Here is a 26,001-nt window from a genome sequence, read left to right on the forward strand (position 1 = left end):
ACAAGACCCGTCAGTGGGCGATGACAACTGTTTACGCTGCTGATCTTGCCTTTTCTCATGCCTTACTTGTTGTTGCTCTTCGGAGACTGTGACGCAGTGGTTGTGCCTATACCTATGTAGGCGGTCCCCATGCAGAGAAATAAAAACAACTCAGAATCGTACATATTTACTAGAACTTTTTGTATAATATTGAACTGAAAAAAAGGTTAGATTCATATGAATTTAAAGTACATTTTTAAGATTTAAGAAATTCACCTATTACCTATTCTATCTGTGTATAGTAAGATTTTTAAATCAATATATATTTTTTATTTTTTTTATTGTTCTAGTATCAAAAGCCCAGGTTCAAGTACCACCCCTGCCCAATTTATTTTGGCTGGCCATCCTAACAAATTGAATCTGATTTAAATGTAAGTATACAGTATGTATATGTTAGTAATAGTTACAACTGCATAAGTAAGTTCTTCTCCTTGTTTTTATTTTATTTTTTTTCTTTCTGTGTATCTGATCTGAACCGATAAATAGATACATAGTATTGCATTTTCTTTCGGTGTGGCTTACGGTTACAGATTGGGATTCTAGAAGCCATGCGACTGCCGAGGAATGCGTTTCAGAGTACCGCTCTGCTCTCCCGCTCTCTTCGCACTCTCTCGGCCAACTTTCTATCGGACGTCTATTTATAAGTCTGATGTGTGTGTAGGGTATCTTGGCCTGGTCCGCGATCGGAGAGAGCGTGAGGAGAGACCCAGAGAGGCGTGAAAGAGAGAGCCTAGTATCCGTATCCGTAAGATAGTATTAAGTATTTACCAATTAAGGCCTTAAACCGCCGGAGCAGAGCAGGTAGAAGCCAAGCAAAGCTTAGAGAGGCAGAGAGGGAGAGAGGAAGAGCGGGCGAGAGAGAGAGCACAGTGGGGCCAACTGAGAGTGGAGAGCGCAGTGGGGCTGGTTGGCCGATGGAAATGGTAATGGCTGGCAGCAAACGGCGATGGCGCTCAGTCGACGAGCAACTTTGGCAGCGTTTAGACGCCCGTGTGCATGTGCGTGTGCCCCGTTCAACAACAACAAAGCCGAGTGGCAATGTGCAAAAATAAAAAATCTATATATATTTTAAATTGAATATAGAAAACCGAGAAACCCACACTCGCACACACTTGGCAGCGCACACACAGACGAGCCAGAGAGCGCGAGCGGAAATACTTAAAAAAGCTAAAACGTCGAAAAGTGGAAGTAAAAAAGTGGCCGTATCGGTGTATCGGCATCTAGAAAGTGTGGCCAACAAAAGTGACATCACACTCCGGGCAGCAGAAAAATCAGCAAAGGAGCTAGAGTTTAAGGAACATACGAGAAATCCGATTCGAAATCGAAATCAAAATCGAGCGGTAGTCGCACGCGTCGTTGCTCAAGGTGAGAACGCGCCACCCCCCTCCCCCTAAAGCACCCACTGCGTCCAAAAAAATAAAAAAATTAATCTCAACAACTGGCACGACAAGTAGTCGCCGCCGTCGAAAAGTCACACAGACCAAGTATCAACAAAAGGAAATAAATTAAAAATTTTGTCGCTACGCAGCGAGACGACGGATTCGATAGCGGTACGGTTTTTTTTTCACCCACCAAATCACCGATGAAGCCCACTGTGATGGCGGCCAATCAGGCGCCCAGCAATTCCGGCAATGGCTCAACCGGCGGACCCGGAGTCAATATACCCGTGAGTCGGGAGTATGTCAGTGGTGGCTACGGATCGCCCCAGCAGCAGGCGGCGCAGAGTCCACACTTCCACAATCCCCCGCAAAACGCTTACGGATCGCCCAGGCAGCAGCAGCAGCACTTCCAGCAGCACCCCCAGCAGGTTCCCCCAAATCAGCAGCAGCAACATTTTCAGGTGAGTGGCCGCCACAGGTTGCGAGGTTGAGGGGGGTGGGACGGCAGACGAGCGGCAGCGGCGAGAGATCCCAAGGTTGGCGCCTGACAAGGTCGCCTCAGCCCCCTCCTCCAGGTCTCCCCCACCCCCAGAAGACCTCGATCGCATAGCTGGGACATATTCGTATGAGTGTCATGGTTTTTGTTGTTCTCGCTAGCAGTGTGGCAATTCAGGTACAGTGGAGATTCTCCAAAGGGAGCAGTTGGTTGGTTGCCTTCTATATTTCTCATTTCCTTTATAACATGTTTGTCAATTACCTAAAAACATAATTATTTCTAACGATTTCATTTGATACTACTATAGTATCTCTGCTGCTCTATAGTACTATAGTATCTAATCCCTATATCGTTTTAAAATCCGAACAAAAAAAACATCTAGATGTATCTATCAGTCGGAGAAGCCTTTAAAAGCGAATTACTTTTGTACTACGAAATGCTTGGTTCTTTGTTTGCCTAAATATCTTGAGAAAGCGATTAAGTTTTATCTATTTCACTATACTACTTATGACACAGCGTTTTTTCCACTTGCTTAACTTTTCCGAATGAATCCTTCGCTGTTTTGCACTGCCTTTGGGCGCTTTGTAAACTCTCTAAATCGCAATAAGGGTGCGAAAACAATGGAAAAGGCAGGGTGGTTGCATAAAAGTCTCTACCCCTAAGCAGCCCTCTGCAAAAGGGGGTTTTTCCCCCTCCTCAGTGTGTCAAGTGTGTGTGCACACTCTGTTGACCTACTGGGCATAAACTTGTAGTATCTGCCTAGTAGGGGGGATGGATGGCCAAGTTTTTCTGGGCTGATGTCGTGTCAAGCTCTCGTCTTGTGGCCAACGCTGCGTATGATTAATGCCGCAACGTGTGCGGAATTTTACCAGCGACAAGTTAAGTACAGCTGTTTTGTTGTGGTCTAATCTAATGGCCAGCAATCCAAATCTATCACGAACGAATCGCAGAAAATATTTGAAAATTTCTAGAAGAAAACACACACAAGCCAATGACGCGTAGTCTCTGCTCTCGTTCCTTCTATTTTGGCGTCGAAAGAATCGCTCTTGATTCTTGACTCTCTACTAAAGTCTGCTGTGCTGTGCGTGTCTATCTTTATGTTTTCCGCTGTAGGTGGGCACACCGTACAGTAATACATAATGACACTCCATATGTGCGCATATCTCGGTATCTGTATCTGTTTCTGTGGAAGCAAGCCAGTTGTCTAATGGGAAGCGTGGGTGGCTCTTGGTTGCTCAACCTCTTGGCCAACGCGGGGGCCTCTACTATGCGTTGTTGGTGACGTTGACTATATAAAAACGTCATCACCAAGTTAACGTACAGTGGATACGGGTTAAGTTAGACAAGGATTGATTAAACAAAATTTAGGAACTTTATTGAGATCTTATGAAATATCAATCAAACAATGTTTTTTTAATGGCTTTTTTTATGAGTCCTTACTATAGTCTAAATGGAATGGAGAAGACTTAAAACCCAAATGGCTTAATATGTTATAAAAATGTTGCCATAATTATAGAAAAAAGTTTTAGTTATAATAAAATCTAAAACACTTTACGTTCTTTCTCCAAGTGTACTTATGTAAGATAACAAATAAATTATCATTACTAATTGAAGGGTACTATTAACCAGTCACAACACGGGGTAATAATTTTAAAAGCAAACACAATTATATATTCTATTTGCAATTGTGGGTCAATTCTGTAAAAATAAAAAACATATATTTGTACTTATAAAATAATATTCATTCAAAGGTAGTAGTAAAATGCGATACCATGAACACAATCGGTTTTTATTAGTTAATTGATTCGAGAGAATTAACCATTTGAGTTGTTTTATAGTACTTTATTCACTGTACTTCCATGAGTCCACTGGGGTAATTCAATTGAACAAAAGAGAGAGAGAGCGTCCTTTTAGGAGAGACTCGAAGAGACTCTCAAGAGGTGCAGAAGCTACGAGAAGTGGCCAGAATAAGCCAGCGGTTTCGAGAGTGGGCGACATTCGCTTTAAAAGGCCTCCTCCGCCGACGATTCGCCTCATTCGCAACCAAACAATCGGACGCAGTGCATCACGTCACCGAGCGGAAAATCAATCAAAAGCTAAAAAGACAAACAGACTGAGCCGAAATAAAACGTAGAGTACACTTGTAGCGAAAACAAGCGAGCAGTGCTCATTGATAAAGTAAACAAATTGAGCAGGCTAAAGGTAAGGCTTCGGTTCCGAGATCGACATCCGCTCCCCAACAGCTGTTCATTCAGTGCCAATTGACATCACTTGTTTGCCCACACTCTCGCACCCAGTCTATAAGGTTCTGACTCACCCAGTTATTTATAAACAATTCGCCCACCGAGCCAAGCAATTTGCACTACTCTATTGCTACACAGAACGAATAATTGATAGGGAACAATGATTAGTGATTTTACGTGTCGTTTTAAACCGGAAAGCAGTATTTCAATTAGAAAACTGTATTATCAAGTATTATCAAGTATTTCAATTTAAGATTAAGTAATTAAAGGTGTACAAAATCATTGTGATATATTGTAAGCATAGTAAAATGCTCTTTAAGCAACTAGATATCATTCGGATATAACCTACAAACATTTAAAAACAACATGGGTAATTGCTATGGACAGCTCATTAGATAATAAAATATTTGTGGATGTTTTGTGCCTGACTATATTTACTAATCACCCCCTTTCTCTTGCAGCCGACCTTTGGATTCGAACCGAACATGGACATGGACAACATGTTCCCGCGCTCGCACCTGGGCAGGATGCATGATCCCTTCGCCGGCTTCGGCGACTCACGTAAGCGGAGCAGTTTGCACGGTCCCAGTGCCCAAGCCCATGTTGACGATGATTTTTCATCCTATTTCGACGACGCAGACTTTGGATTCCCGCGCTTCTCGACTATGGGTCGCCGCGGACGGATGCCAGGTGCGGCTAACAACCACATGGATCACGACGACGACTTCTTCAACCGGCTGCCCTCGGAGTTCCGCCAGTATATCCCAGATGGTTTCGGTGCCAGACGTGGACCGGGAGTACCTACTGCTCCGGGACCAGTTCCCCAGCAGCAGCCACAGCAGCCGCCGCCGCCGCAGCAGCATCCCCAGCAGCACTACCAGTACGCTGTGCCGCCCCAGCAACAGCAGGTCTACGTGGGACCACCACAGCAACAGGTGCCGCAGTCGCCCTCGAAGCGACTCTGTGACGCTGCCATCCAGACGGAGGATCCCGCTGGCCGCTCGGAGGTGGACTGTGCCCCGCCGGCCAATCTGAACCAGCATGGCCTTCGGAACACTGTGGACATGGGCGTTAAGAGTGCCGCCGAGCAGGATCAGGGACTGCGATCCCACTCCGCTCCTCCGCCAGAGCAGCAGCAGCAAAATCTGCTCTACCAGCAGCAACAGCAACCGCAACCGGGAGCACATCATCAACAGTTTGGCACCCAGACCAGTCCGCCCGTCCAGGGTCAGCAGTTCAAGTCCTACTATGCGCCCCAGCAGCAGACACATCCCCAGCAGAAGCAGCCCACTCCGCCGCCAGCCCCACAGACCCCTGGTGGTACCTATGTGCGCACCATACCCATCTTCGTGGAGGGACGCACCGAGCCGATTATCAATGCCCACAAGGAGATACCCAACCAGAATGCTCCGCCAAGTGCCCAGGCCCAGGCTCAAGCTCAGGCTCACTTTGCACCACCACAGCAGCAGAGACCCACGCCTCTGAACACGCAGCAGGCGCAGGCCCATCCCGACCAGGAGGTGCCAGCTGAGGGAGCCGCTGGAGTGCCACCACAGACGCCACACACCCTCAATTCGATCAACAAGATCCAGGACATACAGCGCGATGTACTGGAGCTGATGGGCAAAGTGGAGCAATTCAAGGGCACGCGCCAGGAGAAAGAGTACGCCTACCTGGACGAGATGCTGACCCGTAACCTGCTCAAGCTGGACACAATCGACACGAACGGCAAGGACAGCATCCGCCTGGCCCGAAAGGAGGCCATCAAGTAAGTTTTCTCAGCTTAAATTCCTAATTCAGATTCCCTAACTCAACGTTTTTGTATCTTACAGATGCATTCAGGCTTCCATAAATGTGCTGGAGGCCAAGGCCGAGGAGAATGCCAGGCTGGCGTCGGGAGCAGCAGCTGCCAGTGCAGGCCCAGTTGAATCAGTGGAGACGGCTGCAGTTGCTGCCCCAGAAGCCGCCGGTCAAATTGCGGAGCCATTGACTCCACAGCCACAGGATGCTACGAAAATCCAGGAGCCCATCCCTCTGCCGCCGCCACCAAATGCTGCACCCGTCGAAGGATCAGCTGCTCCCGTAGCCAGCGTGGTGGAGCCTCTGGCTGCCGGTGAGACCACCGCGCAGTCGGAGACAACCACCACGACATCGGAATGATGAACAGAGCGCCTCTACAGGGCGACCGTTTCGAAGAAGCTACGCAAATTTACCAAATTCAAGTGACAACAAACGGACGATAGAGGCGAGTCCCGATCCTGAACCCGACTCATCAAAGGACAGCGACAGACCTGATTTAACTGGATTCGATGGGAATGGGCTTGGGAATTGAATGCAGATGTGAATGTGATCAAGAGGAGCTGGAGCCGGCGACGGATCTTTGCTAGTATTTCGTAGAAGCATACCCGTACTATCTAAACATGCAAATCTCATGTGTCGAACACTCAACACTCAACACCCAACACTCATCCCCACACATCATCATCATAGCACACACACACAGCATAGATTATAGGCTAGTAAGGAAAATAATAATGAGAAAAAGTGCCTGCATAGAGAATTCGAAAGATAACAGAACGAAAACGATTTGGCAACGAGAGTTGTCCTTCACAGAAAAGAGCTGATTATGTTTAAGCGATAGAGATCACCATGAGGATATTTTTGAACCTGAGTCCACTTTTTATACGTAAATTGCACCGAGGAGCAGCAGTGGGCACAGCAAGCCGCCGTATGATCTCATACAAATCTACAGCAATCGCGCTTGCTTGCCACCGACACCACCATCAAGCTTTGCTGCAGGTGAATTGTTAAACAAAAGTAAACACTTCTAGAGAAACTATGATAACTATTTATGCTACTAATTAATGCGAAAATAAATGTAGATATTGTTGACTATACAGACATCGTTTTCTTTTTCCGTTGCACAATTATCAAAGTTTATTATCGAAAAGGTTATAAATCTCAATCAATAATACATATACAAAAGAACCCTCGTTTCGGGTATGGAGCGGGCCTTAAATACTGACTAAGTGGTTACTCTGTATGTGTCTTAAGAACATTTTAAAAGGACGCAACACGGCCTCGGCAACCGAGGCCAAACAATGATATAATATGTATACAGATGGGAACAACGAATGAATGGGTTGCATTATGTGGCATGGAGTATACGTTATATAATAATATGTATGTAGATAAAAAACAGACGCGTGATGTACGATAAAAATCTTATAGTCGCATTTAGTCATCTCGTTGAATCTCTTTTAGGTGTATCGCACTATCGCATTATTGTTCAAGAGTAGGGGTAAAAGTGTTTAAGTAGCTATAGTCCGGATCCAAAATATAGTGGCTAGCTGCGTTGGTGTAGATATCTAGCAAAAGGGCGTCCCAGCTGCTTGGCACTTGGGTCCGACCCTAGTTGATGATCTCGACATAGTTTGCCGGAAACAGTCCATAGGTTCCATCAGGGCCCAGTCCCTGCCACCAACCCTCATCGATTTGATCGATATGGGTAATTACATCGCCGGGGTCAAAGGTGATCTCCGACTCGTCGGCTGCCTGGTAATCGTACAGGGCTCGGGCTCGCAGTCCAAGATCGCCGAGGGTCTCCTGGCAAATAAAATCGTCCTCGTTGACCAAATCCGTCACTGTAAAATATTTGTAAGTAAAACCATGCATAAGAAGCTTCGCTTAAGTGCCACTCACGAGCATTCCTCTCCAGTGTGCTCAGCCCGCTCGTCTTGGCCGACTGCGATTGCTGCACGGTGACCGACACTTTGGTGCGGACCTCTTCTTCCTGCTCCTGGTACACTGCGGTGTCCGTCTCATTGGATGAGGTGGTCTCGTCGGGAGACTGCGACTGCAGTGAGTTGGTTTTACTGTGCGGCGACCGCTTGATGGTGGAGAACTGCTCACTTTCGTGGGCCAGTGGTAGGTCGTCAATCGGCTGAGACTCCTCCACCTCTGCTATTGTGGAGACCACTTCGGCAGCTACCGGAGCGGCAGTCACCGTAGCAGCAACAGCGGGGGCAATGGGTTCTGGTGCCGGAGTCTCCACCGGCAGCGGTTTGGCAGGGGACACAGCGCGTGGTGGTGAAGGCACAGGTGCATCTTGAGGCTGATTCTGGTTAAAAACGTTGATGCGCTGGGCAATGGAATTGCGTGCTGGCTTGGCCGGCGGTTGCGTGTTTAGTCTACAATTGAAAGAGGGAGCTAAGTTTGGTTGCAAATGTGAGGTAGGAATGAACACCCACTTGGACTGAAGCTGTCCTTCGCTGGTGTGCTTGGTAAACATGGCCTTCGCAGCTCCCACACGCGAGCCAATCAATTCGCGGGCCTCCTGGTTCCTCGCCTGACGCATGCGCTCCGCATCGGTCAGATTGTTGGAGAATCCTGGTGCTGTTTTCTCCGGACTAAGAGGCTGCGGGGAGCTGTTTGAAAATATTGTAGTTTTACTATCATCTGAGATTAGTTCTAAAGGTTGTTGATTACGTTTTGATGGGAACATGCGCCGGCTGGAGCTTGGTAGTGCTTATGACCAGCTTCTCGCGCTCCTTGTGCTCCTTTTCCTCGCGACTGCGTTGCTCTTGCTCCAGCTTCTGAAGCTCCAGCCGCTTGGTCTCCTTCTCGGCCTCCTGGCGCCGTTTCTCCTCGGCCTCCTCCTTTTTCCAAAAGTCCTGCATGACGCTGGCGTTCAGCTCCTTGGTGGGGATAACCCGAGTGTAGTTGGTGCCCACAGGCGCCTTTTGTTCCTCCATGCCGCCGCGTGGCTCCTTAAAGCTGTAGGCGGAGCTCACGGTGCTCAGCTTCTTGAGAAGGCGCTCCAGATCGATGTCATCCTCGTTGCGGGCATTGATGGTAAGGTGGGCGCCGGACAGGAGGTTGCTCACGTCGCGGATGTGGTTGGCGCAGGTGCCCTTGCGAAGCACAGGTGCGCCCTCGCCCTAAAAAGTGGAACACAGATATGTAGGCTATGCGTACTGCGATAAGATTAGGCCACCTGGCCCTGACTCACCTGCCAGTTGATGAGTAAGTACTTGTTGAGGCCCGTTTTGGGGTCTTCGATGCGCACGAAGGCGTACATGATCTTGCCGCTGTTTAGGTCCTCAGTCAGCTCCTCCACGCCGCCATCGCCGGTGCCCACGACCTTCAGCTCGTTGGTCTGACCCTCGTAGCCAAAGAGGGACCAATTGGTCTCGCTCTTGTCGTCGAGCACATCCTTCCAGGCGGCCACTATTTGCGACCGATTCTTCTCAAAGCTAATGGCCATAATTCCAGACTGCCAACGACCTTGAACAAAGAGCTCTTGGCCAGCTTTCACTGGGTCGCCTCTACCGTCTAGAGTGAAAGCCAACGCCCGCAAAGACACCAAATTCGAATGGCTTGTCTTGACTTAAATTTTAATTAAGTGCAGCCGCCTCACAAAGCCCCACAGACACACACGCACACTCGTACACACACCAGCAGAACAATAGGATTGCGGGCGATTGATTTTCCAGTCAGTGCGAATTTCCAGTGCTCTCGAAATTCCTGCTTTTCACCTATTTACTTCGAGTTACGTGTGCGGAAAGGGGCTCGAAGTAACGCTCAGGCATTTGCAACTCCGGAATTATCCAATTCAATTGGAATTTTTAAATTTTCGATCGCTGGCGGCGACCTACACACTTTTTTGCAACAACAAATTAGTGGTGGAACAGAAATCGATATTCGATACTATGTTTTCAGCAGGTTGGCAGCCCACCAGTATCGATATCATACACCTAATCATTTTGAACTAGTTCTCTATTCGGTTTCCACTACTCCGTTATTAGAATCAGATGTTCTTACTGCTTACTTTCTGCCAGGCTTACTGCTAGGCTTGTAGAATCATTGCGAGGTTCGTTGTGGCACTTATTGCGATTCACATTGCGAGGCTTATTGCTCATTGCCTAGCTGCTGAATTGTTGATGACAGCCTGGCTGATGTCACCGATGAATTGTTGATAAACTCTTGAGTGATGACGAGGGTCATTGACTAATTATTTGCTAAGTAGTTAACACATCTTACGAAATTAGATAGAAAACTAGTGGAAACATCTGATTGGTTTGAGTCTGCGCTTAGAATAACCGTCAGGTTGAAGTCACTGATAGGCCATATAAGCTATTAAAAGTAGATAGAGTATCGATCAATTAGGAAATATCGATTGTGAAAAATATGCCAACCAATATACGTATCGATGTTACATCGACGTTTCGCCCAGCTCTAACAAACTGAACGATTGTGATTTGATTGCAATTATACCAAAAACCATCAAAACCCCGCTTTTGCCAGCGTAAATCGCGAGGAAACTGTGCGCATCGGCGAGGAGTGAACCCCGAACAGCTGAGACGCAGGATTTCAGCGAGGATTTTGGAGGCGTCTCCAGGCGAAAGGTAAAGTGGCCCGTTGTTGTTGGCCAGCTATGTAGTATATTATTATGTGGAAATTGGGATGTTGGATATTGGATCTTGGATGCTGGCTAGCAACAATATGGCTTTGGCTGCTGTACTCGGTTTGGTCATTGCCGAAAAATGCAGCAGGCCCGTTGTCTTGGTCTTGGTCGCGGTGGTTCCGAAAACCGAAAACTGAAAGCCGAAAACCAGTCCCAAGTGCATCGTGCCCCCCGGCTGCCCCCCATCCCACCAGCATGCCCATGACCATCCGATCAGATGGCAACTGTTTGGCAGCAGGATTTCGCCTTCGTCTTACTTGTTTCAAGTCAGCCAGTCAGTCTTTGTTCGCTTTGGTTTGGTTTTGGTTTTGGTTTTGTTCCATTTACATATATGCCAATGCCAGGCTCGGGCGATATATCCAGTTTTTCACTTGGATATCTCTGTGCATATATATATATATAGTTTGCACATGTACGAGTGTGTGTGTGCGCCTGTTCATGGTCAATTTCTTTGCATTTTCAGTGTGAAACTCATGCGGTGCAGATCGAGTCGGTGCAGGAGCAGCAGAAGCACCAGCAGCAGCAGCAGCGAAACCAAGCCCCAGTCCAAGTCCAAGTCCACGTCCAATCCCACGTTGAAACGTTGAGATCATCATGGAATCGGCCCTGGATGTGCTCTCTAGAGCGGCGACCATGGTGCAAAACAATCCCAGCGGTAAGTGAACCAACGAACGAACCAGCCGACGACCCAGCTAAACCATTAACCAATTCCGCTTAAAAAAGAGTCGACAATTTTTATGATTTTAACTTGGGCAACAAGCATGTTGGCCATGTTGTACTCAGCCCGGCGGGGCAGTGGGGGTGGGGGTTACACACAGCTCTTTTATGGCTTTCACCTTTGAGCCCAGAAGACTCAAAAAGTATTTCAACTATGTGTCATGCACAGAAAGAAAAATCAAAACTATATGAATGTCAGTGGCATTTTCCAGGTGCTTAAACGGGACACTCATAAAACTTGAATATTTTAAACAAAACTGCGGAAGTAAAAAAACATCTTTAAAATAATCGTTTTCATAATATCTAAGAAAACAATATTTAAAAAGATCTCTTTAAATCTTGATACAGTTTAACAAATTTCTAGCTTGACAATTTTTTAAAATAACTATTTGGAATACTTGTATTTAGCCCTTGAAAATAATTCCAAGCTTTTCTATTCATCACGTAAAATTGCATATGTAATAAATGACTGAAATTGTATTTTATCAGACTCCAATTCACTGAACAATAGTACACTAAAACACACACAAAAAAACGCAGAATGTACCTCGATCTAAAATTATTTCAATTTACATAAAGTGTTAACTATATTTTAAAAAAGAGAATTATAGATTTAATATATTTGTACTCAGTAGAAAGTGAATTCCCATTCAAAACGGAATATTTTAAAACAATTTTTAGAGAGCTTAAAATGTTTAAAAGACAGACTTTCATTCTTGATCAACGGCAGGTGCACTTCGTTCCAGAAAAATTTTATTCGATTTCATTTGGAGCCTTTTTTTTCTGTGTACACAGACGCAGAGCGCTTTGCGTGCTCCAGTCATGATTCACGATTGCAACAGTGCCCCCTTTCCGGCTGACATCTTCTTCGTAACCTCGATCCCCCACTCAGACAGTGTCTCCCGAAATTCTACCCACTCGGTGGCATCGATGAGCTCAACTCTCGACAATGGACGCTGGCAGGCAGAATCAGTTTCGGACTCGGATTCCCATTCCGATTCCTTACCGCGAACACTGTGCGAACGCATAAACACTCGACGAATCCGAGAAATGTTTTATTTTCGTACAAAAAAAACGGCAACAAAACATTCCAACAAAATGAGTTTGCGTCGCATTCCGATTCCGATTTTCATAAATGTGTCAAATGCCGCATTTTCGATGGCAGTGGCAGGGGGAGGGGCAGGGGCGGCCGAGCGGTTCGCATATGTGAAGTATTGTCGGGGGACCGGACCCGGGAACCCCTTATCAATAATAGCCAGCCAGTCGTCGTCGTTTTCGTAGTGCCACTGCGGCTGACGAGCACGAATTGTCGGGGCTGTCGAGCTGTTTTGGCTGTGGATGGGCGTTCGTATTGCATATTTCAGTACTGTACTGGCGACATATCTTTCATATATATTTGCAATTTGCATTCTCTGCCCACCATACACCATACACCATACAGCACACAGCACACACCACCCAGAGCGACAAACAAGCGACTCGACCGCGTGACATGCCAAAGAAATGCTCAGGCCGGCGGAGAGCTCCCATATAGTATTGTGTTTTTCTGTGCTCTGGGGTCGCAAATATGTGTATAATTGTTAAACAAAACGGAACAAAAAAGAAAACAATTTGATTAGGCATGTTCTCTTGGGTAATTGCACAATTTATAAACGGGGCGATAAGCACACACACTCAGAACTCCCTGTTTGGGCTTTGATTTCGCCCCAATTTAGCATGATAACATGCAAATTCCGATAATAGCCCACCCAAATTTATGTTTATGTTTATTTCAGTCTTATTTTCTGTTTATTTACCCATTGGCTAATGGCTTTATCAGACATAATTCTGAATATTTGACAAATTCCTCGGCAGAAATATGTATATTATAGATATATAGAAATGCCTACAGCTGTCAACGCACAGGGGAGAATTTATGAGATAGCCCCCGATACAGAAAGAGAAATGGTTCCGATGCTCAAATAAATATTTGAACGCGTTTTGCTGGCGTTTTGTGCGCGATTTTGTGGCCATGAGACAATTGGCCAACAAATGTGAATCTCAATGCACAGTCACAGTTCGATTTTTATTTTTTTTGCCGAAGATGAGCGATTTGATTGATCGGCAGGCAGCATCGAAAATGCAAAATGTCGTTAACCTGTGCATGATTAATGGAATTTGTCATAATCGAACGAGCCACTCGGATTCTGGATCTTCATAAATCACACGTAGAAAAGCGGGTCGATGGGCTGTGTTAGCGAAGGGGAGCCCTTCCATTGTTTGCCGAGGAGCAAACAGCTCCTATGGCCAGGCCATAATTAATAAACAAATAGTTACACAAAATTGTGGCCTGCCCGGGCACAAAAGAAAAATTGTGGCAATTTCGATCTTGGCCGGTCGCAGCTGGAGACGGACACCAACCGTTGGTTGCTCGACTCCACGCCACTCGACTCGGCTCATCAGGTAATTTACATGGCCTTTCAATTCTCCGTTTTAGCCAGTGCCAACTCTGTGGGCCAACACTCTCCTCCTTTTACTGGCAATGGCCAAACGGTGCGCATAATTGCCGCAAATCTCGACCAGAGGAAAATCCAGCAGGCAAACCAGTTTGGGTTTGTTATTGCCATGGGATAGTGGTATTAGGATTGGGATGGCTGAGGCTCAGTTCAGTTCGGATCGGTTGGGTTCGGGGATGGACTTTGGGATGGGGACACAGATTGGGACTAGAGCATTACCTTTCTTTTTACTACTACTGTTGCTGCCACTGCTGAAGTCGGTGGGGACTGCTATTTATTTATTTAAACATAACATTTGCCTATTTGCCATAAATTTTCACTCTGCGCGACTTTTGCCAGCCACTCTGGACAGGAAAAGGTGGCAGATGCAGCGGCAGAATCAACTTGTTGTTGCGGACAATATCGAAATGAAAGTTGTCTCACAGAGAGGTTGGACTATTCTGGCCATCTTTACCTCGGAAACTACCAGAGATTTCGATTTGAAATTCGGCAAACAAAATTAGGTATTGAGATTATTTTTCTCACGCTTGATTTAGCACCGGATGATATTTTAAAATGACAACTATATTTATGTTATTGTTCGTTTTCGCTATTTGCCATCGACGCCTGTTGTTGCTGCTGTTTTTGTTGCCGTTCTGGGCAATCGAAAACCAGTTTCTCTTCAAATCGCGCGCACGCTCGAGTTTTATTTAAATTTTGAACTGGTTTGCCGCTGATTTGTGTTGTCTCCGCTGCGTATATATATTATGTACCCACTAGATAGATATATATACATACATTAGATTGTTAGATTTCACAAACTGGGACTGCTGCGGTTAGGATATAAACATAATTTGTCTTGTTCGTATATCGACAAGTTCTGGAAGTTGCCGGCCACCTCACCTCATCTCAGCCGTGTGTCATCATCATGATCACCATCTCTGCGATCTATAAGGCAGCAGATCGGAGATCTCCCATAAAGAAGTCAGATCTCGGTGACTTCCGCACTGCCACTAGACTATACTGACCCAAATTGACTGGCAAGGGATCTCATGTTTCTGTGCCGATTTCCAAACAACACAAATTTCAATTAGCAAAGCATTTTCCGGAGTTTTATTTCTGTTTGGCTTCTGTTTTCTTTTAAGCTTCGAATCAATGGAGCAATATTAAATTGCTGCTTAGCTTGTCATTCGGGCAGAGGCACATAGAATGGGGAAGAACTTGGGAAATCTGGGCTTGAGTAACCTGTCGCTGGAGAAAAGGGCGATGAAGTAATCTAAGAAAAGTTCTATTTATGGGGATTAGTGGTAACTAAGAAATGTCCGTATGAATAAATCGTTGTATAGGCCACTTTATAAGCTATGATATAATGATTTCTGTTCTAGGAAGGCAATTAGAATACTTTCCTTAAAGTTAAGGATTTGTTTATTGAATAATCTTATTATTTTCGATATCATATGATATTATTTTTGTTCCAGGAAGGCAACTAAAATACTTTTTTTTTAAGTTTAGGCACTGTATGTTGTAAAAGTTGTATTTTAATCTTTTTATTTTTTATATTATATGATATTCTTTTTGTTCTGACCGGCAATTATAATACTTTCTTTAAAGTAAGGGAATGTTAAGTGTAAAATTTCTATTATAACCTTACTAGTTTCGATATTACTTCTCATTTTCTTTAAAGCATCACTATATTTTGTATTATTGTGATGTCAAAAGGACCCATCATTAAGTATAGAACTTCATGAAAATTAGATATACCCCAAATTAGTTAGGGGATTTCTAGTTAACTTCTGTAAGCATGCCCGCATCACTTAGGCTCTACCCTTTGTACCCCCAAGTCAAGTTTACCACTTTGCTCTCGTCTCGTTTTTGCGCCTTCTTACATTACTTTGGTTGGGTTTACGTTGTTTGGATTTCGGTAATTTGTTGCCATTGTTTTCGGCCCGGCAGTGGAGTCTTCTGCCCCAAAGTCTGTCGATTCCCCGTTGTTGTCATTGTTTTTTCCTTCTAGTGCTTTATTTTTTTGAGTTTTTGCCATGATTGCCATTCGATTGACCTCGTTGCGCATGCGTGCGCATGTTTCACGCTACACTACAAATTTTCGCGCACAACAAACAGCTCGCCGGATGACGACGATGGCGATGATGATGATGAGTAAGCGCCAAAGCCTAGGAGCACTCAATCCATTACCCAGTCAGTCAATAGTTTTAGCTTGATTTTGTTACGTTTTTCGTTTGATTTTTCGTAGTTTCCCCCTCTGGATTGTTGAAAATTGCACATTTTGTGACTTGGATTAGCAAACGATCGACGACGATGGTGGATGGTGAAAGATGGAGAAAAGGAAAACCATAAGCGGAGAAACATCGATCGATCGGTGGATAGTCAGTCGATGGTGGATGGCGCGAGATCAACAGCTGAGAGCTTGTGCAAGTCGGTTCGGGCCAGGCCAACTCGGGCCATATGATCAACACCCATGTGTAAGAGGCGACTCCAGACCAGTCCGATCCACTCCGCTCCACCTCAGCACCCTGCTCTCCACTTGCCTACTCGATTTTTGCTGTTGCTGCTGCAGTTGCAGTAGCAATATTCATGGGGCAACAACAGTAGTGGTTGTACTACAAATCGGGCGTAAAATTTCATGGGCCTGCTATTGAATTAGAAACGAGTTTCCCCCATGTTGTTATTGGTTTTCTGCTTTCTGCCGTTGCCGCTGCTTCTGTGCCGTTTTCTTGCCGCCAAGTTGCAGTTGCAGTTGCAGCAATGGTAACTGCTGTTGCTGTTGCTGCTGTTCCGTCGGACTTATAGACCGAAAGACAGACGGATCGACCGATTGCCATAGCCCGAACTAAGCCAAACACACAGCCGATTCGAGGCGAGCCAAGCCCCAAAGCAGCCGCAAACGTGTAGTACCGTCGACCTATTGTTTGCCTCCCATAACAAACGCAAACAACGCGGCGAACATCTCGGCTAGATGATGAGCTTTGTCCCACAGCTATTTGCATTGATTTCGGGAATCATCTGTTTCTAAGTCCAACGTATTTGGCTTAATTGGAGTTGATTGATTGTGGGCTATTGCTATTAGATCGTTTGTATATGGTGCACTTAGAGCAGAATTAAGGCTTTAGGAATTTACCCTTTGGCCCTTATCATCCACATTCTGGTTCTGACTTAGAAAATATATTCTAATACTCAAAATATTATTTAAAAATATAGATAAATATAAAATAATAGTAATAATAAGTAATAATCTCAAAATTTTCGAACTGCTTTGAGTTCCTGGAAACGGGCGCTCAAAAATCTGAACTATTTTTTTCGGATTCCTAAGTACATTTTTTATAATTGTGCTCTTATCACAGCTACTTGCTTCCGTTTAAAACAGAAAATTCGCGATGGGGAATTTATCACAACTTAATTGTTTGTTTACTATTTCCGCGTTCTGAGTAAATACATTTAATTTTAATCACCGAAGTAGTAGTTATTACTTTTCGTGTTTAACCATGTATAAAACATTTTAATTTGATAACACTTTCATAGCGAAAACTATTTTAGAATTTGTATTGTGAATTTTTGAAAGTTTAGGTGTTGGATTCAAAGTTTTAGGGAAAATATAAATTTTGGAATTCTATTTTGAATTTTTCAAAGTTTAGAAATTAGAAAACTTAGGTATATTCTCGGTATCTAAGGAAATAATGTATAAAATACAAAAGACGTATATTTACCTATCCATACTATTCCATTTTCTATTAGAGTTTTATAAGTTTTTTACCATTGTAGGTCGATTTTCAAAATCAGGGATCATAAATGAAAACCCCAAATTCTACAAAGGAACTCTTTACAATGAACAGAATACATCCTTGTTGTAGTAAGGACTTTTAGGTATTCTATTGTCGGTGCGACTCGGCCTAACCCTCGGCTTCCTAGTTGGTTGTCATTTTCGCAAGCCCGCTTGCAGTCCGCATTACACACACACGGCGATCACCCGAACGTAGGTAGTTTTGCACGCAGCTCGGTTTGTGGCAAAACTCTGGGTAAACATTATAATGAGCCCAATGCAGCGGTGACCGGGCCCAAAACAAAAGAGCGTTGAAGAAAACATGAAAACGAAAGAACGCCCACACAATACTACATGTACTTGTGCTGCCTGGACCTGGACTCAGTGGGGCCCAACCCCGAAATCCCAGTTCACAGCTCCAAAGAGCCAACTTCCTCCGGACTGTGGCCAATTCCCAATTGCTGCCATTTCGTTACCCTTTTGCCCAATTTGCCAAGCATCAATGGGGCAACGGGGCGTGGCGGCCACATCCTACGGCGGACGGACCCCTTTCCTCCAGTCCCCAGTCACCTTTCAGTTGTACATTTTCAATTACCAAATCACCAAAAGCAAGCAAAGATCCGAAATCCGTTGAGAAGGAACCCAGAGAAAGATAGAGAGAGAGAGAGGAAGACAGGGCCAAAACAAGAGTCGAAACGGAAATTGGTAAGAGGAGAAATAAAGGCAAAAACAACAAGGGACAACTGGCGCAAGTGCAAATGGGTCTGAAAAAAAGGCCCCAAGTCTACAGAGGCCCCGAACCACCGGAACCCCTTCTTAGAGACCCCCCCAAAGAGCCGTGGAGACTTGTAGCACAACGAACGAGTGAAAGACGAAGGCTGGCCAAGAAGCCGAAGACTGAAGACGAAGACTCGGTCTTCGGAGCTTTGAAATGCCCCCAAGTTCCAGTCGCAATCTTCAAGTCGCCGTTCGCCGACGATCAGTTCGAGCTTGTCCGTGGAAGCCGCCAGTCGGGTGTCGCGTTGCTGTTTCAGTTCCTATTGCTATATGGTTTTGGAGCTATATAGAGCTATATGACTTGTGCTACTACTGATCTTTTTTTCACTATTGGTATTACGTTTTCTGGTGTGGAACGTGCGTCCAGCTCGGTTCGTGTGTGCACCCCGTGTTCATCGCAGTAGTCGTCGCAGTCGCTGGTCGTCTGAAAGCGAAAACTGGCGCTCAAGTTCAGTCAGCGATTTGTCGATTTCTATGCAAATCATTACTCGGAAAAGAAACACATATAACCCAGAGTCGGAGATATAGCCGCCATAACAACAAAAGACGGCCAGAAAAAAGAGCGTGCTATTTTTATTTTGCTAAATGTCGACTCGAGGCTCACGTCGCCGGAGCAGAGCCAAAGTCTCCGTTTCAACTTGCGAGAGACTGTAACTTGAGTCGCTGTCCGCGAAAAAAGTAAAAAAATAAATACAACAAAAAACAGACAAACAGAAACAGATTGTATCTGTATCTATAGTCGCGACTTGCGGCTCGTTTTGTGTGCGCACATTCGTGTATCTGTATCTGCGGCCGAGCGCAAAAAAAAGTAATCATAAACTGGAAGGGAAAGAAAAATAAATAAATAAAAAGAGTGCCGCTCCCCAGCCTCCAAGAAGTACTGATACCGAGATAGACAGATCTCCTCCTACCCTCAAAAAAGGAAATATATAAGTGATTTGTGTGCATCAGCTGAGTTGGAAGAGCTATGATGTGATAGGATATATAGCCCAGAGATTTCGATTGAGAATCCATCAAGTGTTCTAGAGCCATGGAATTTCTTTGCATACTAAACGCCTTCGAGCAGAACTACTACAACCGCATCAAGGAAATCGAGCGCTATGCCGCTGCAGCTGCAGCTGCCTCATCACCCACCTCGTCGGCCTCCACATCCTCGGCATCCTGCTCGAGTGGACCCTCCACATCCTCCTCCGCCTCCTCCACGGCCAGTTCGCCCAGCTCGTCGGCCCAGGCAGCCGCTGCCCTGGCGGCCACTCAAAGACTGGCCGCTTATCAGGGCCATGGAGCTGGTTCCCAGGGCCAGGGGGCCATGTTCTACCATCCTCACCAGCAGCAGCAGCCACATCATCATAATCACCACCACCTCCACCGGCAGCAGCTGGAGCAGCTGCAATCGTTGCAGGCGAATTCGGGCAATCAGCAGCCGCATCCGCATCCGCAGTCATCCTCGGATCCCAACGCCTCCTCCATGGCCAACAGCCTGCTCTGGCAGCCCTGGCGGGATCTCCAGCAGGCGGCGGCCATGCATCATCAGCTCTACAGGCAGCAGCAGCAGCAGTTGCACAAAGGTTCGTTTGTCTAGGGCGGCTTTAAAAGAGATGAATTGCGAAATAACCCCTGACAAAAAGGGGGCGAAAATGTCACATACTGAGTGATGCCGGGGAAATTTGCCCACAATTCTTTGGAAAGATGAAAGGTTAAATGGAGCATTAGGAGCATTTCTTTGTATGGTTTCACCTGGCACCATGTTTCATAAGCTTATTTGCCACAACTCCCCCTCACAAAATTTAATCGGGTTCGTTTGGCGTGTGTTTGTTTAACTTGGAGTCTTTTTTAAAGTATCACAGTTCTATAACGTTGTGACGATTTGTTATGACGATTATAGTCACACTTTCGCAAAATGGTACGCCTGCAATTAAAACAAATAAATAACAGAATGAGGTATACAATGTATTTGCAACCCGTTTTATATTATTAGTACTAGACGTACAATCTTTAAATAGGTACTCCTATTAAGTGAACTTTTTTTGTGACAGACGAGCATTTGCAGTAATATATTTGTTCCTTAAAAGTTAACTGTATTATATTTTAACTTTATTGAATATTGGCGTAATCTATTTCATGAGTCTACAATGGAGTTACACAATAAGTTAAATCTATCCAATTTTATTAAAAATGGTCTAGAAGATATTGATTTCTTTCTATATAACAAATTTAAGCTGTGCCAAAATTGCTTATAAAACATGCTAGACGACATGTCTCTGAAAATGTTACTTTTATGCATTTCAGTGACAGGTTTATATTCTTTTAAAGAAATAAAACTCAAACTTGTAAAAGGCCGCCAAAGCTATTTTAATTTCGACAAAACTTCCTATGATTGCTATAGGATATAGTCGTTTTATTCGTCCGGTTCTCAAGCATACATCTGATTACAAAAACGCGATTGGCGAAGTTTTATGATGATGGCTTTTAAAATGAGCAAATAAATTTGCGAGATACAGACAATGGTTAGCCACCATTAGCTGGTTCTGAGGTGATGACAAGAATTTTAAAACATTTTTTGGGAATTATTAAAGAAATGTTTTCAGTTTCTTGAAAGGCAATATAAAAACCAATGTAGTTAATAAAAGTTATAGATCATAATATATTATATTATGCAATATCTTGGTTGGGGGCAGCCAAAGTTCAGTTAGGTTGGACATGTAGGACTAGTAGTGACCACCTGCTGCTCACGTGGAGACCACACTCATTCGCCTGATCAATGGATCGGCGAACGTGCTATTTACTTCCTCCATTTGGTACCATGATAAGTACTCACTCCCCCAATGAATGGGATCGGGTATCCGAAGCGATTTGCCTCGGTTTATCAGTTGGCTTTATGGCGTGTGTCCAGGACGTGGCTGTGATGACGAAGATGGGATTGGGCTTGGGTTCGGGGACTCAGATTGGCCACACCAGCGACACAATCGGTCACGCCGGCTGCAAGAGCGTATCGATGGCGTCTCCAGTCGGCTTGTGCCAACTGTAAAATTGGTAATGAAATTGGCAACACTTTTACTACGCTCCCCCCGTCGCTCCATTCGATTGGCTTCTACTTCGTCTATGGATTGGCAAACAAGCCAGTAAACACACACACAACACACACCAGTTGCTCCGCGTTAATTGGCGACATTGCACAAATCACACAAATGCTTTCAATTACATGGCGACGCCAGGCAAACACAAAAAATAGAAATAAAACCGCCAGAGAAAGAGCAAAAAATGAGCGCCTGTTTAAACATTAAACCTCTGTAAAAAAAATAATAATAAAATGGATGATGATGAGGTGGAACTGGGGGGCTAGAGCTGTTGCTGTGCTTGGATCGACTCGACTCGACTCGGCTCGGTTTTATTTTGCTTTTGTTAATTTGTTGACATATTAAAACCAGATTTGCAATCAACTCGGCCAGCGGGTAATGCGGGTATTCGGGGGGATTTGGAGATCGGGGAACGGGGATCTGAGATCGGGGCATTCGGATACCGGGGATCCGTGGTTACGGGCATGACTCACAAGCCGGCGCGAGAAAAAATATAAATAATGAAAAACGCCTGCGACGACGACGACGATGGTGGAAAAATAAATATGTACACAAAGCTACAAGAGCAGCAACAACTTGTTTGCATAAGCCACAAATGCTCTGTTCCCATTGCTATTGCTATTGCTTTTGCTGTTTTTTGTAGTACAATCCAAGCCTTATAAGCATGCAAGTCTGCTTGGGTCTTTTTGTCACTCTCGTTCCCGTACCCCCATCTCTGTGTTCTCTATGTTGTTTTGAACCCGAACCAGATTTTCGGATCTCACTGGGCCGGCTTTCAAATCGCTCCCCAGCTGATATATCACCACAGAAGATTTGAGATTGCCCCACCGTTACCGGAAATTGTGAAATGCGTTGCCTAAAATTATGATTCGATTTTATTTATGGAAACTATATCTCAGATTTAAAAAGGTTAGGTTATCATAAAAATACCATTTTGCGATATTCTCATTTTTAAAGAAATTATCACTGTTGTCCTATTTTTCTTAATTAAGGCTCTATTATTCAGTATTTATATTTGCTTATGACTAACTTCAACCGTTAAGACTTAAACATACAAATATAAAATCGAATAGCAAAACTATATTAAAGAAGGGGAACTCATTAGTTGTTTCGTAATTGCTTCAATTTATTTTAAAACAGATCTTATCTTATATATTATTTTAAATGGTTGTAAGAATTTCGTCCAGCGAATAAAGGCCAACCGAAGGATATCTCTGGCTTTCCCAACTTCCTATACCTTTCGATTCCCACATTTGTCCCTTGCTTAAGTCATCGATTTATATCCTTTTTTCTGGGGTTCGTTACGAACTCCCCTTTATCGCCAATTAGCCGATACAGAAATGATTAAAACGCTGGCAGCAGAACAAATAAACAATGCCGAAGAGAGGATGCTGAAAAAGCGGTGGCGGCGAAGGTGAGATAGGGAGCCAAAGACCACAATCCGCAAAGGGGGAAGCCTCGAAAAGAAAGCTCCATCGTTGCCGTTGTCGTCTGCGTTGTTGTTCTTGTTTTCGTTGTCGTTGTCGAACCGCCGAACCTCTAAACCGATCCCCCAACAGACGGCGACGTCCGACGACCGGAAATGTGCAATAAAATTTGAATGTTTCTTTATTATTATCATCATCTCCATCATCATCCGCTCGGGCCCAAGCGCAAGTTCGCTCCCAGCCTCCGTGTTTGTTGGTTTTGAATGCCTCTTGGCCTGCAGCTCCACCTCCTCTGCCGCATCCTCCTCCTCTTGGAGCTCCACTCCACTCATGGCAGACCAGACCAGTTTCTTTGGCTGGTTCCTCTCACTGGTGCTCCTCTGCCTTTCGGCTGGCTGAACTCCTCGGGGCGAAAAAAAAGAAGTAATATATGGCAGTGCCGCAGTGACGTTGCCAAAAACAGGACAACGCTCCTACTCCTCCTGCTCCTGCTCCTGCTCCTGCTCCTCCTCCTCCGCCAACGCCAAACCGCCTCCATCTCCAAGCCAAGCCATTCATTCATTCATTCATGCCTGGGTTCCTGGGACTGGGACTGCTCCACCTCCTCCTCCTCCTGCGCTGCTCGAAATGTGCAGAAGTCGCCCGACTGGTTTTCCATGCCCCTTCGATATCGGCCGAGAAACTGGGTTCTGCTGGGGATCTGCCTTTTGCTTTATTTATAAACTTGGTTTCCTGGCAAGCTGCAGCTACACTGAGCACTCTGAGCACCTCCAGCGGATGGATCTTTCATCCCGGCGGGATGCCCACGCTTGCTTTTGGCCGCTTCCCACGCCAGCAGTTCGGTCAATCGCCCATTGGCAAGCCAGGCACGTTCCGGCATTTCGCTCAGTGTAGGCCAGGCCCAGACTTTTGATGCAAACACACACACACACAGTCTGAAAAAAAAGCGTAGACCAAACGAGTTTTTGTAAGCAATTTTGTTGGTGCCTTGGAGTTTCGATTGTGTGCCTTCTGTTGTTATTATTTATTTGCTCGAGAGTGTGTGTGCCGTTTTTTTGTTGTATTTTTTTATTTATTGGCGGTGACTCCTCCTCCTCATACTCCTCCTGACCGCCGCCACTTGGAGCCGCTCCTCCACTTGAAAGCTTTTGGTTTTGGCAGAAGTTCATTCAAAAAAGCGAAAGACTTAGGCAACAAACTTGCAGGAGGGTTGGGGTTGGGGGGGGGGGGGGGGGTTTATGTAGTCACCGGGTGGAGGAGAACCTCTGTAGAGCCAGAGCCTCGCCTCAACTCCATGTGATTCATTACGCCCACTCGTCGACCGCATAATCAGAAAGCCAAGACGACAGACAACGAAACCCAAATCAACCACAAAGGCAAATCAAATTTATGGCTTTTAATTGAAATGCGATTTTGGTTTTAATACTATATATTGACTATTACTATTCCGAGGGCTAGCCAAAAAGATGGCCAAAATGATAACTCGTTTACCAGCTTACTGATTTTAAATCTCTTTCTTGTTTTCCCCCTGCAGAGATGCGTGTGACGTCTAAGGAGCTGCCCACCACCAAATGGCGACGCGAGCGGCGTCAACGAACCGCCGAGTACCAGGTGCACGAGGCCGGCAGCAGCGAAAGGGAGCGGGAGAGGGAACGGGAGCGAGAGCGTGATCGAGAGGACATGGACAGCCCCATTGACATGTCGGTGACAACGGGAGCGCTCAAGCAGAGGGCCTCGCCACCGCCTCCCTATCGCGAACCCTTGCCGGGCACCAACTATGCGGCCAACAGCCGACCCAGCGTCATCACCCAGGCTCCACCCAAGCGGGAACCGCCCGAGCCGGCTCACCAATCCTCAGGTGAGACGACAGACTTACACTGCATCCAAACTTCCAACTCACCTGTTTTTTTCCCCCCTTAGACATGGCATTGTGCGACATTGACGAGCACTTCCGGCGCTCGCTGGGAAGCGAGAACTATGCCGCCCTGTTCGCCAAGAAGTCGCCGACGCCCACGCCCACACCCACGCCCTCGCCTTGCGGTACGCCCAAGCAGCAGGTTTCGCCTCTGGCCTACGTATCGCCCTCGTCAGCCAGCACAGCAGCCTCGCAACTCTACCAGCCGCATCGCTCGCCGCTGGGCAAGCCGGGTTTGGTCATCATGGAGCCGGAATCGCCGCAGCCGGAACTGCCGCCGCCGCAGGAGGAACCGTTGCCACTCTCGCTGGCACTGCATCGCACCCAAACGCCGCCATCGCCACCGCCCTCGGCGACGGGCTCGGGACCAGCGCTGCCCACGGCCGTCAGCCAGGTGATGGAGGCAGCGGTGCCCGTCGCCGCCAAGCGGACTGTCCTGGACACGCCCCACCACACGCCGCCCAGATACAATACACCACCGCCGCCGCCGCCAGCTTATGGGACAGCCGGAACACCGCCGACTTTGACACCGACTCCAATTCAAACACCGAATTCGAACCCGAATCCGAATCCTACGCTCTCGCAGATTCCCACGACCACGACACCCAGCATGCCGGCCATCATTCGGGTGAAGGCTGAGCCCGGCTTGGCGGCTGCAGCCGCCTCCTCGACGCAGACGCCGCCCGCTTCGCCCACCTCGTCCACGAATATATCCATATTCACCAAGACTGAGGCCTCGGTGGACGACCACTTTGCCAAGGCGCTGGGCGACACCTGGACGAAGCTGCAGGGCGGACACAAGGAGTAGAAGGAGGAGCAACCCCAACCAACCATATCCCCATCCCAATCCTTAACCCAAACACAAACACAAACCCAACCCCAATCACTGATCCTCAACGATCCAACTCAAGAGCTGTTTTTATTATAAATATTTCAAACTACACAATTAACGTTTAAAGATCTCATGCTGATGTGAACGGAAATTCTTCAACTGCGAGTGTATTACAAGTTTCTGATATAATGATTTTATTGAATATTGATAACACGGTTAGCGCGGAAATATACGATATATATATATACAAATGGATAAATGTGTATGGCAAAGTGTATACGTACAAGTGACAAAATTTTGTATTAATGCTTAGTTGGTAGAGACTAATCCTTAATAATATACCTATTAAACATAAGTGAACAATCCTACGAAAATTGATGTTTT

At 45.8% G+C, this 26,001-nt stretch overlaps 3 protein-coding genes across 7 annotated transcripts; 2 read left to right on the forward strand and 1 right to left on the reverse strand.

Moving 5' to 3' along the window:
• Positions 1-991: 991 nt before the first annotated feature.
• LOC119552788 (basic salivary proline-rich protein 2) lies at positions 992-7,054 on the forward strand. Of its 4 annotated transcripts, none has more exons than XM_037862614.1 (4): positions 992-1,879; positions 4,619-4,718; positions 4,797-5,925; positions 5,990-7,054. In XM_037862614.1, the coding sequence occupies exons 1-4, from the start codon at positions 1,622-1,624 to the stop codon at positions 6,315-6,317; spliced, it is 1,815 nt and encodes a 604-aa protein (XP_037718542.1). In that variant the 5' UTR covers positions 992-1,621; the 3' UTR covers positions 6,318-7,054. The 4 variants fall into 4 exon arrangements, with proteins under 4 accessions (XP_037718542.1, XP_037718541.1, XP_037718544.1 ...); XM_037862613.1 differs by having other exon boundaries at positions 992-1,404; positions 1,568-1,879; positions 4,619-5,925; XM_037862616.1 differs by lacking the exon at positions 992-1,879 and adding an exon at positions 3,959-4,116.
• Positions 7,055-7,063: 9 nt separating this feature from the next.
• On the reverse strand, positions 7,064-9,846 carry LOC119552790 (drebrin-like protein). Its single transcript, XM_037862617.1, has 5 exons — positions 9,169-9,846; positions 8,646-9,097; positions 8,408-8,584; positions 7,860-8,347; positions 7,064-7,801 (listed from the first exon to the last, which is right to left on the reverse strand). The coding sequence occupies exons 1-5, from the start codon at positions 9,421-9,423 to the stop codon at positions 7,569-7,571; spliced, it is 1,605 nt and encodes a 534-aa protein (XP_037718545.1). The 5' UTR covers positions 9,424-9,846; the 3' UTR covers positions 7,064-7,568.
• Positions 9,847-10,392: 546 nt separating this feature from the next.
• Positions 10,393-25,985, forward strand: LOC119553733 (extensin). 2 transcript variants are annotated; one of them, XM_037864323.1, is made up of 4 exons: positions 10,393-10,564; positions 11,087-11,278; positions 24,405-24,728; positions 24,791-25,985. In XM_037864323.1, the coding sequence occupies exons 2-4, from the start codon at positions 11,218-11,220 to the stop codon at positions 25,591-25,593; spliced, it is 1,188 nt and encodes a 395-aa protein (XP_037720251.1). In that variant the 5' UTR covers positions 10,393-10,564; positions 11,087-11,217; the 3' UTR covers positions 25,594-25,985. The 2 variants fall into 2 exon arrangements, with proteins under 2 accessions (XP_037720251.1, XP_037720250.1); XM_037864322.1 differs by lacking the exons at positions 10,393-10,564; positions 11,087-11,278 and adding an exon at positions 18,558-19,934.
• Positions 25,986-26,001: the final 16 nt, after the last annotated feature.

This window comes from Drosophila subpulchrella, chromosome 3L, assembly GCF_014743375.2.
Source record: "Drosophila subpulchrella strain 33 F10 #4 breed RU33 chromosome 3L, RU_Dsub_v1.1 Primary Assembly, whole genome shotgun sequence".
Classification (NCBI taxonomy): domain Eukaryota; kingdom Metazoa; phylum Arthropoda; class Insecta; order Diptera; family Drosophilidae; genus Drosophila; species Drosophila subpulchrella.